The sequence below is a fragment of the Danio rerio genome, chromosome 16 (genome assembly GCF_049306965.1).
Source record: "Danio rerio strain Tuebingen ecotype United States chromosome 16, GRCz12tu, whole genome shotgun sequence".
NCBI lineage: Eukaryota > Metazoa > Chordata > Actinopteri > Cypriniformes > Danionidae > Danio > Danio rerio.
In genome coordinates this window covers 51,111,221-51,123,623 of record NC_133191.1, presented here as the reverse complement: position 1 = coordinate 51,123,623, position 12,403 = coordinate 51,111,221, and the positions used below count along the sequence as shown (strand labels likewise).

Below are 12,403 nucleotides of genomic sequence, written 5' to 3'. Positions count from 1 at the left end.
AACCTTATTGCCCTCATACCACACTACCCTATACCCAACTATAACGGGTTTACTCTCAAAAAAAAAACTCATCCTGTGGGATTTATAAGCTTTATGAGAAATGAGGACGTCACCAATGTTCTCATATTTCACCTTTTTTTGTAATACCTGTGTCATACCCATGTCATTATAGAGATTTGTGTCCTGATATGTCACAAAAACATGTACACACACACACACACACACACACACACACACACACACACACAAATTCTTACCAAGGCTGAGTTTACTTTTAGCAGTCTTATCAAAACTTATAAAAATAAAACATTACACAGCAATTAGTCTTCTCAAAACTGGTTGAAAACCGGTACAATCTACACCCAAACTGGCAGTTTACATAGAAAGGAATTAATTTTATAAGATTTAACATGTAAAATGGCAAATAACACAGCTGCAACCCAGTACTGGGAAACACCCATACACTCCCTCATTCAGACATGACCTCATACACTACAGTCAGTTTAGCTCACCCAAATTCACCTATAGCTATTCACCCTCTATGCCATGCTGATTTATTTATGTAAAGTAAATGCACATCTCTAAGGTTTTACTGGATATTCTGTTGCTTTGTTGTGGCTTAAATAAACATATAAGAACTTAATCATTTTAATCACTATTGTATTGTCAATAAAGCAACAGCTTATAATAAAACATAAAAGAACAAGACCGTCTCTGGCATCAGATGTCTGTGAATGCCTGGAGATTGATGTTTTTAGAAGGATTTTAGAGGGGGAAAGTAATTTACACACTTCCTCGAGAACCTTCTTAGACCTTACACACATGAAACTTGTCTACAGCACTTATTCATTGTTGCTCTTATAGTTGTGTAAATTGCTTTCTTGTCCTCCTTTGTAAGTCGCTTTGGATAAAAGTGTCTGCTAAATTACTAAATGTAAATGTTAACCTTTCCTTCATTTTATGATGTAATAAGCACTCAAAAAATAACTATTCAATCTACCTATTTAAAATGAGCTGCAACAACAATTCTAGAGTTTTTTGTGACAACTTAATTGTTTTATGTGCAATCCACTTAAATCTTTCAAACTTAAATCCTTCATGTTGTCCCAACAGAGCGATTGTGAGGAACCCAGCATTTTTTAGAGTATTTTAGGAATAATGCTGAAAACGCTGTTTTGTACTGTGATGTCAGTAAATCATTCAAGGAAAAGAATCAATTTAAACTTTAGCCTTACATAGACCTATAATATCCTCAATTACTTCATAATCACACATTCACAATGTACTTTTAAAGGCGCAGTGTGTAATTCCCACCTTTAGAGGGCGCGTAATCACAAAAAAAAACAATAGTTTAAGGAAGGACTGAATGTGTGTGGGATCATTTCCTCATTCTGTGGATTTCCAGTAAAGAGGGGGTTGTTCACAGAGGTGGCAAAAGAACACACATCCTTTATTCAAGAAGTACAGAGACTCATGTTTAAAATGCCTCTGGGAAAATTTGAAGTACTGACTACACTTTTTTTACTCAAGTAAAAGTAAATGGCCTCAAAGTATCCATTACCCCCTCCTGTGCTGTGGTAACAAGACCTCAAATCATATTGAAACATTTATAACCTGCATTTTAATTTTGATGTAAAAATGTGGTTTCTATATTTTCAGTAGAAGAGTAGCCAAGGAACATCGCCCTTAGTGTCCTGTGTATCATCAGCTTGACACAAACTCAGCATTCAGAATGTAGTTTTGCTGCTTTTAGATCAAGAACAACAGCTGCCATTCATGTTTATAGACTCTTCAAGAATTATTCTGTAGGCTTATATCTTTACAAATAATAAATGTCCCTGATTTAACACTTACTTTTGCTTTGTTAATAGATTTTTTATGTATTATTTTTCTATAATATAACAAATAACCTATTTTATGACCTACTTGTTTTCTACTTTTTCAACTAAAGCACATCTTATTAACCGGTGTAAACAAGGCAGCTTCAGTCATGTTTACCTCATCGACTCCTTCTGTCTCATTAGCCATCTAAAACTTTAATTGGTACATGTGAAATACACATTATAAATCAAAACTAACAAGCCGGGTTAAAAATGTAAGGAGTAAAAGTAAAAAGTTGTCAGAAAAACAAATACTAATACCAGAAAAATATACTTAATAACAAAGTGTTTGTACTATATTATTACCCATCTCTGGCTAGTCATCAATACCTGAAATAACAAACTCATACCTGAATCTCATTCGTTTTTTAATCTCTTTTGATCTCGACATGATGTCTAGATTTGAGGCTCATTTGGTCTACTTCACTTGGATGTGGCAACTCTAGAGTTATTTACTGCAAAAACGGTCAACAAAATTCCACGTACATTCTTTACAATTGAATGCACTGCATTTTGGGTCATTTTAAAACTTTTACAGCAACTTACTGAATATTTGGAGTTTGCGATGTTCTACTGTGATCAAAGTAATCAAGAGAAAAGACAGTTGATATAAAAAAACTAGTCACTTGTTTAGATTTAATATAATATTTTAAATATTTAATATAGCTTAAATTTAATAAGAAACAGTGTTGGGTAATTTACTTTAAAAAAGTAATAGAGTACAAATTACTGTCTGGAAAATTGTAATCTGATAACATTAGTAATCACTTAATGTAAAAAGTAGTCACATTACTAATTACTTTACTTTGTAGTTACTTTTTAAAAATTAAATATATCTATAAAATACAAAATGAAGTAGTTTAATATTCACTTAAAAATATTAAAATGGGTTGATCACATCAGCTTGACATACTTAAAATATTTAAAGAGTTCACCCAAAACTTAAAACACTCTCATCATTCACTTGTTTCAAACTTGTTTGCCGTTTTGTTAACACAAAATAAGACATTTAAAAGAAAACTGGATACCTGTAATTACTGACATCCATATAAAAAAGCATGGCAGTATTTGGGTGTTGTGTGCTTGTCCATCACAATCTCACGGCAATTCGTAACTTTTCGATTTAGTGGGTAACTCGTATGATTTCGTAAGATCTAATTCGTACAATTTAGTACGATTTGCTCATCCTCCAATGACAGTTGAGTTTAGGGGTGGGGTTAGGTGCCACGCCTCCTTTATAAAATCGTACAATTTCATACGACTGAACTCGTGCGAATTCGTATGAATTAGCCACTAAATTGGCAAAACGTAAAATACTTACGTTTTAAAATATCAAGCTAACCGGTCGCGGTTTTTAACTGGTGCGCCTGTAAAATGCGAGCACGCGCAATATGTGAACAGCCCCATAAGCAGCTACACTTCACTTCACATTCAGAAAATATCTTCACTCCTGATCCTGCACAAAAATCCAATTTAACCTGTTTAGGCTGAGTTGGGCCGCCGAGTTTTGGGCGCCGGTGTCCTCCTTGGTGAGTATTTTCCTAGAATGCTTTCTGTTTAAGTGCTTGAACAAGTTACTGGTCAAGTTAAAAGTTCTTTAGAGAGTGGACATAGACAGCATTTAACATGTTTTTGTTTTATCATTCCATGAAATCAAACTGATATCTGCATTTTCACTTAAAGAAGCAGCCACTCACGACGGCAACCATTTCAGCTCACGTTCTCCAGCAATTTAAAAGCGCATGCTTATTACCTGACATTGACTTAGAAAATGTGATATAAAATAAGCTTTTTTTTTCTTCTAAAAACTGTAATTGTAACATAAGACGCAATTACACTGACTTTAGGAACTGTAATCAGATTACACAAATTTAAAAAGTGATCTGATACATTGTTGTGTTCCCCCAAAATGTAATTAGAATACAGTAACGCATTAATGCTGTGAAACACATTACACCCAACTCTGATAATAAATACTAAAAATAAAGGTTTTGTACTGCTAGTGTAAAATGTAAATGAATTACAACAAAACTAGCGTAAAAATTGTCCTACTGTAAAATTGAAATGCTGTAAAGAGGATTTTACCATATAAAGAATTTGCGTTAAGGCTATTTTCTTTAAAAACAAAAATGAAATTGCAACAGGGCCCTGCTACTGTAAAACACATTTGCATGTAAGTTGAGGTAACTTGTGGCTGGCAGTAAGTTACCACAAAGAAACAATAAAATGTCCAACAGTATAATGTTGCTTATATGCTACTTGTTTTATAATGTTCAGAAAACATACACAAAAACGACATTTCCAAAATGTTTATTGTACTGTACATACTGTAGATCAGTGGTTCTCAAACTGTGGTACGTGTACACTAGTGGTACGCAGGCTTCCTTCTAGTGGTACGCAGAGGAATGAAATATGCCATGTACATGCTACACACATTTCAGAATTTATTAAAATAGATGTATATAATATGCCATATATGACATATAGCCTATATTTCTGAGGTAATCTGCCACATTTTTTTTTTAATTTGCAGAGTTGTAGCTGCTTTACTGGGCCTACTACGCTACTGTATTTCAATGCTGCTCATTTTGGGGGTACTTGGAGAGATTATTTTTTTCTGAGGTGGTACTTGATGAAAAAACTTTGAGAACCGCTGCTGTAGAAAATATTTAAGAGCCATTCTTCAACTTTGGGCACTTTTAGCCTTCTTTTAAAACTTGTTCAAAATGAACGTAACATAGCCTCATAAGTTTAAACAATATGTCTAGTTTTAAGATCTGTAAGAGGACAAACGTAGATAAGAAGAGGAACATTTTTTCATCGTGAACTAAACAAATTACACCACATCTTATTATACAACTTTTTTTTTTTCAAAATGAATTAAATTATGGTAGTCCAACATTGTCTGAGATCATTTTTGTATCTAGTTTAACCAATCTTTCCACAATATATAATAATTATACATTTGTCAATGAAATAAATCAGTTGTATGCTGAATTGAACACCTGTCACACTCTAAAATTAAATATTATTTTGGTTAAGAGCTTATTAGAAAATAAATAAACTGACTTTGTTTATTAAATAGAGCATGAACTTATACATTGGGAATACACTTTTAATGTGTGATGAGAACTTTTAAAATATTTGTTAAAAAATGTGTGTGGTGATGGGAATGACAGTGCAGGAAATGACATTTCAACAGTTTATTGTGAAAAAATAAAAAATAGCTTCAGCGATTAGCTTTGTATTGCTACTAACCTTTCATGTATACAAAACACTCTTATTCACCTTAATTTTGTTTGGTTTTATAAAAACATTTTTGAATGTACAACTTGTTTGGAAATGATGTAGATATTTTTTTTCCTTATCAAGCAATATTTATCTTGATTTTGCTTCAAGTGTTGTTGATAAAAAAATTAAATTCCCTCCATCTTGAAGATGTTCTCAGATGGCACTATTCACTTTCATGGAAACCACCGAAATAGTCTTTCACACAAACTTTCTAAAGCAACACGACAGTGTTGTGGTGGAAATGACACTGATACTGTGCGACAGCTATATTTTCTATAAAAAGTTATATTGATAACAGTCTCACATTAATAATTATAAAATATTTAAATTATTTCACTAGTGCTTAATTAAGATACATTAATAGATACCAGATAATATTTTAAAATGTTATTTTCATTGTTGAAGTTTAAAACTCTGGGTGTGCGGCAAGGTGAAAACAGTGATTTTGAGCCCTAAAAGGACGTTGAATAATATGGGAAAATATAATAGAAAGGTAATTTATTTTAAAGTAGGTTTATTATAGTTAGTTTGACTAAGAAAGAGGATTTTGAACAAAATTCTATATATTTTTGGATGTATGATCAAAGGAAATAAAAGTGCCTGTAGTTGAAGAATTACTCTTAATATTGTGCTGTGATGATAAAAGTTGCGTTCAGCACACAAAACAGCAATTCAGGTCGTGGACATTTGACCCCTCGTCTATTTATATTTACAAAGAATCTATTGCTGGGAAAAACTGAGACCACTCCTTCAAAAAATAGGCAATAAAACAAAAGCAGAGTCATGTCATATTCACTGTGGACCGACTGAGACGTGCCATACAGACGTGCCATAAAAGGTGAGTTTAACCTAACACTTTGTTTTAAAGATGATAAACTACATTTTTCACAAAACTGAGCAAAATAGGACAACGATGTTAAGAGTGATGAAAAAACCTGTGGTTCATAAATAATACATTAGGACTGTTGCACAAACTTTCTATAAAATTCATAGGAAGTTACGGAGATTTCAAATGTTAAAGGGGTAGTTCAGCCTAAAATAAAAAACTGTCATAATTTACACTTCTGTTGAACACAAAAGAAGATATTTTGAAGTCTGGGAAATGTCAGAAAAAGTCCAGATTTGGCCCATTCGTGAGCTCATTTGTCAGATTTTTGACAGTATGTCATTATAAATTGTTGAAAATAACCGATAGAAGAAAGCTTTAAGACAAATGTAATTATTAATTATTATTTAAATGGACAAATTCGGAGTAAGGAAATGAGCTGGCCAGTTTGTTGTTTGCCTAGAGGCTTTTGAATTTAAAAAGTTTACAACAGATTCCTAATAGTTTTTTTTAATGATGGATGATAATAAATTAGCAATTAAAAAAAATATTATTTTTCTTTATTCAAAAGGTTTAATTTAAAATTCTAATCTTAATACATTATTTTTACATTTTAAATGCACATTTGTAAATAAACACATTTTTTTAAACATTAAATTGTATGAAAAGCTCTTTGACAAAAATGTAGCCACTCCTTTTAAAATGCTGGCTAAGGGTCTGAATGTTGTTTCCTACTATCGATGTGAATGGCTATTGATTTACAACATTCTTCAAAATATCTTCATTTGTGTTTCAACAGAAACTAATAAAAGTTTGGAACTACTTGAGAGTGAGTAAATAACGAGTGAATATTAATTCTTGGGTGAACTAAATCGTTTAATTCTGCAATTATGATTTTAATAATCAATTAAATTAGTTAATATGGGATTTACATGCTATCATAATAGTTAAAATGCTTAACTTTGATTCTTTTTGAAAGTGTTACTGTTTTCTTCTGGTATAATAAATATACAGAGATGGCCCTGCTGCAAAAATGACCATTTGTTGTACTTAAAATTGTTTCTTGCAGTAAAGAAACGGGAGATTCGGCGGTTGTTACCTGTGGGAAGTTCATCACACCTGTCTACAACATGCCTCTGACCATATCTCAGGACGAAGGTTTGACGATTGTCATGGTCAACTCAAACCCAAAGAGTAAATGGCCCGTACTGTGCCAGATTCTGGGTTATCTGTGCTACAGTCCAGTGTGCTCTGTGTCTCGGATTATGATCGGAGAGCTGGCGAACATCCACATTGGTCTCGGGGTCAGTTTCTGATATTGTCTAGTTTTTTTGTTTTGTCTTTAAGGTTACTTTAGATTGATTTATTTTAAAATACAATGCAAAAGGTGTGAGGTGATTAAAAATATTTTTACAACATTCAGTAATGTTTCAGCTTAGTTGTACTTTGGTTTTACCTGTGGACAACTTTTTTAAATTAAGAGATTACTGACTTTATTAATGGGGGGTTTGAGTAAAATGTTAATATTTGTAATATCAAATAAAAATATTGTAATTTAGGGTCAAGAAAAACATTCCGTGTAAAATCAATATAAACATGTTATGTGTAGTTTAGTTTTAGTTTAATTTAGACCCCAAAGGGAAAGTGCATGTCAGCAAGGGTGTAGAATTGGCATGGTCAGAGGGGACGTGTCCCCGCTAATATCCAGCAATTACCGAAATGTTCCCACCAATAATTTAATCGCCTTAAAAAAAAATAATGCTCTGTCAACTCTTAGAAATCTACATGTGCTCAAAGGGTTAAACACATAGACATATAAAATAGACAATAGGGATATAATGGTTGAATTGCATCACATGCCTCTCTAAATTTCTGAACATTCATCCCTCCTCAAAGTCAGATTGCAGCAAATTGAATTTTGCAGCACAGGACGTGCTTTATTAAGCAAGAGATGATATTTACACTAAGTTGAAACAGCATCAGATGCTGCACAATATAGCAACATAAAGTATGGTAGATGCTTTTTGCACTTAGTGCTTATAGAAAGTGTATGCCATTTAAACTTTTAGTGTTTATAGAAGGTAGATGCTATTGCAGTGTTACTAAAAGTATGCTATTTACACTAAAAAGTATTCATACACTGCACTATAGGACTTGATTAACTAGATTTTATTATTTGGTTTATGCCATTTAGCTAAAACATGGTATTTACACTACACTGTAGACCAAAATGTTCAACATAATTAAATTGATTGAGTTGCATGAACTCAATTTTCTAAAACAGTTCTACTAACTCAAATAGTTTGAGTTTGTGTGACTTTTTATAGTCTTTGAGTGAATTGAACTTAATATATTTGATTAATCGAAACAACTTGCTCATTAAGTGCTACTTAGGAGTATAATTTAACTTACTTACTTTTTTTTGTTGTTTCAACATGTTGTCTGCGTATACAGTTACATCAGTAACCTTTAAATTAACATTTTACATACACAAATATTTTAGCCAGAACAACTGCTTTAACGTGAGCACAAAATAGAATATTCTATTATATATTATATATCTATTATATATACAGTATAATCTGTAAAAAAAGTCCATGATTTTAACAGTAAAAGTCTGTACAATCTACAGTGAAAACCCTGTCAAATGTTTAACAGCTCAAAATGGACAAAATATAGAAAATAACTGTAACAGACCTAACCTTTGTTTTCGAGAAAGTAATCAGTGTCTGAAATCTCACCATAGTATAGTCTACTAAACAGAGTGAATGACCAAACGAGTGAATTCTGACACTGATGAACACCTACTGTAGACAAGCACAATCACTGAAGAAAAGAACAAGAAATAAAACTGTACAGCAACAGTAACTGAATTAAAACAGAGGATTAAATAACTCCATTAATAAAAGCATTACAAGATTCACTGATTAAAGTTTGACTTCATTTCTGTCATATCTGCAAAACAGTTTTGACCTTGGTTAAACCTACTGTTGGCGGAGTTACTGTAAATAGCCTCTGCCAACAAGGCGGGCTATTTACACTTAGTGCAAATAGCCACTGCGTTCATTAATTGATATTTGTATTATTAAGTGTTTAAAGTCTTTATCCATGTGTTTAAAAGTGCGAAACTGAATTTGCGCTGTCCTTCCCCACCAATATCAAAAGCAAATCTACGCCCTTGCATGTCAGAGCAGAGCTCACCATACTGTAAAACTATTATTATTATTATTATTATGATTTCTTGCTAAACAAATGTTTAAATGACATTGTATAGAATAAAAAAAAAACATTTATTATAAATCCAGAGAAAGAGTTTACAAGTGATAATTTCAGCTGTATTTTAAGATACCTTAATGTTACAAAAAAGAAAAGAACATTGGGTAAGACTTTATTTTGATGGTCTCTATTGCACATTTTGTGGACTAAAAGTTGCGTTTAAACCACATGCCAACTACTTCTCAGTTGAGTATTAGTAGACTGTCTGCTTAATATGTGCTGATACTGCTCCTTCAACAGACATTTAACTTATTATAAAAAACTAGCTGGCATGTAGGTGCAATGTAACTTAAATTCAACAAAATGTGGTAAAGGGACCATCAAAATAAAGTGACACCGAACATTGTTTATATATATGCTATAAATATCAATAAGTGAATGCAAAATCACAAATAAAATACTTTTGATTGACCCTATGTCATTGTGCATACTGTTGACTAAATTCTCATTTTGTTGTTTCATAGATTGTGCAGATGATCATTGGCGTCCTCAATATTGCAATGGGGACTTTGTTAATGTGCCTTGGATATTATGAAAACATGTTTTACATGGGCCAGGGACCCTTTTGGATTGGTGGTGTGGTAAGACTTGGGTCTCATTAGGTCTAGTTTAATAAGTGAACACATAGATATTTGTTTTAAAAAAGGTTTAAGTTTCTTTGCTGTTGTCTGTTAGGTCCTTGGAATTGGCGTTGTCTGTATTCTTGTAGCGAAGTTTCCCTCTTCTTGTCTGGTAAGTTTAGAAGAATTTGACATTTCAGTCTCTTTTTACACACATATTTTCTACATTTGCACTGTAAAAAAAGATCAAAATTCATAGGTAATTTTAATTTTGTTCAATTATACAATTTTTACACCTATATTATATTTGTAACCGCGCCCCCTTTACTGTTAGTTTGCTACGATGGAATGAAGAGCAAAAATAAAGCCCCGCCCCTACTCAATATTTAATTGGAAGTACATCAACATATTTCATTCATTCATTTTCCTTCGGCTTAGTCCCTGATTTGTCAGAGGTCACCACAGAGGAATGAATCCCCAACTTATCCAACATATGCTTTACTCTTCCAGTTGCAACCCAGTACTGGGAAACACCCATACACACTCTCATTCACACACACATACACTATGGCCAATTTAGTTTATTCAACTCACCTATAGAGCATGTCTTTGGACTGTAGGGGAAACCAAAGCACCCAAAGGAAACCCATGCCAACACATCTGAAATTCCACATTTGGCATTTATGTAAATAAATCATATAAAAACATGGTCATAATCTACATAAATATCCAGTTTACTGGTCATCAAATACTACTGAGAGAGGAGAAATTAAAAAACGTAATTGCTAAAGGTATAAATGATCATTTTGTCCTATTTCTTACACATCTAGCAACACAATATCGATGACTTGATGGTAACAATTGGAAGGTGTATGATAAAAGTGTCTCATCATTGACAATCATGATAGCCTTATTTAGTACTCTTTACTATGTCTAACGTTATATTTGTGTTTTACAGCTGATCATAGGAATGCTATTAAACATGATCAGCGCTGGACTGGCCATCGCTGCTATTGTGTTGTATGCAAAAGACCTTTCATATGGTCATGATCAATACTGTCGATCTTATTATTATTATCAATCTTATGAGAGTAGAACACCGACCCCTGAAGAGAGCCAGAGACAGGTGATCTGTGAGTACTACAACAATCTCAATAAGGTAAGGATTTTTTTTAAGAATATGATTTTATTAAAATTTCCTTTTAATAAGCTGACACACGTGATCTTTTCCCATGTGTAGATGATCTGCGGAGGTCTGGATATCATGATGATCGTGCTGTCGGTGCTTCAGCTCTGCGTGGCCATCAGTCTCTGTGTTTTGACTTTGAAAACTCTGTGCAAGAAAACCGAGAATGCAAAGGTAATGCATCAAACACACTGTTCAATCCGCTGTGATCTTGATTATTTCTGTGTGTTTATGTTATTTTTTTGTGTGGGATTTACAGGAGGATCTAGAACATGGAAAGCCACTTCTGGATGATGACATTGCTGGTGCTGCATGATAAAATGAGCACACAAAATAATCGTAGTTATTTTATATTCTTTGCGAATGTCATATTCTACTAAAATGCAGATTACTTTACTGATTAAATGAGATTAATTACACATATTTTGCTTTTTATAAAAGTGGTGTTACCACTGATCTGTCTCTCTTTCTGTATAAACAAAGATCTGTGCGCATTTCAGTGTCTTTTCAATTTTGTTAATACTTTGGGCTGCTTTCTTATAATTATATAAATAAATGGCTTGAGCAATTGTGATGTATTTTTTTACAACGTCCTTGTTATGTTTGCCAGTGAGCAAATATGTATTTCACAAATTATTTTATGTAAAGGGGGTTTGCAAGCATTTCAGAGCAGTTGTCACTGTCAGCCAAATGTCCAGCCGTGAAATTAGCCATTTTGATCAATCCAAATGATCCTAAACTGAGAAACTTTAAATCGGTTTAAAAAGGAAAGGTATGTAATCCATTACAAAATAAAATCCTTTGATAAATCAAAACAAAACAAAAAAAGCTATAAAAAGCCACAAGTAAATGTGAGCAAACAATGAACTACACTCACCGGCCACTTTATTTGGTATACTAGTACAAGGTTGGACCCCCTTTTGCCTTCAGAACTGCCTTAATCCTTCGTGACAGATTCAACAAGGTACTGGAAATATTCCTCAGAGATTTTGGTCCGTATTGACATGAGAGCATCACACAGTTGTTGCAGATTTGTCGGCTGAACATCCATGATGCAGATCTCCTGTTTCACCACATTACAAAGGCACTCTAATGGACTGAGTTCTGGTGACTGTGGAGGCCATTTGTGTACAGTGAACTCATTGTCATGTTCAAGAAACCAGTCTGAGATGATTCAGGATTTATGACATGATGCGTTATACTGCTGGAAGTAGTCTTCAGAAGATGGGTACACTGTGGCCATAAAGGGATGGACATGGTCAGAAACAATACTCAGGTAGGCTGTGTCATTGACATGATGCTCAGTTGGTACTAATGGACCCAAAGTGTGCCAAGAAAATATCCCCCGCACCATTACACCACCACCAGCAGCCTGAACCATTGA

General features: G+C 33.3%; 1 protein-coding gene across 2 annotated transcripts; it reads left to right on the top strand.

The window, feature by feature from the left end:
* The first annotated feature begins 5,951 nt into the window (after positions 1 to 5,951).
* Positions 5,952 to 11,588, top strand: tmem176l.2 (transmembrane protein 176l.2). Of its 2 annotated transcripts, XM_073924391.1 has the most exons (8): positions 5,966 to 6,009; positions 6,797 to 6,826; positions 7,067 to 7,301; positions 9,738 to 9,854; positions 9,949 to 10,005; positions 10,792 to 10,992; positions 11,074 to 11,193; positions 11,279 to 11,588. In XM_073924391.1, the coding sequence occupies exons 3-8, from the start codon at positions 7,128 to 7,130 to the stop codon at positions 11,333 to 11,335; spliced, it is 726 nt and encodes a 241-aa protein (XP_073780492.1). In that variant the 5' UTR covers positions 5,966 to 6,009; positions 6,797 to 6,826; positions 7,067 to 7,127; the 3' UTR covers positions 11,336 to 11,588. The 2 variants fall into 2 exon arrangements, with proteins under 2 accessions (NP_001373295.1, XP_073780492.1); NM_001386366.1 differs by lacking the exon at positions 6,797 to 6,826 and having other exon boundaries at positions 5,952 to 6,009.
* The last annotated feature ends 815 nt before the right edge of the window (positions 11,589 to 12,403 follow it).

Excerpts from the sequence above, each read along its gene's own strand:
- tmem176l.2 (NM_001386366.1), top strand. The coding sequence starts at position 7,128 with ATGCCTCTGACCATATCTCAGGACGAAGGTTTGACGATTGTCATGGTC. Across the intron at positions 9,855-9,948 it reads CCTTTTGGATTGGTGGTGTG|GTCCTTGGAATTGGCGTTGT; the intron begins GTAAGACTTGGG and ends GTTGTCTGTTAG. Across the intron at positions 11,194-11,278 it reads AGAAAACCGAGAATGCAAAG|GAGGATCTAGAACATGGAAA; the intron begins GTAATGCATCAA and ends TGGGATTTACAG.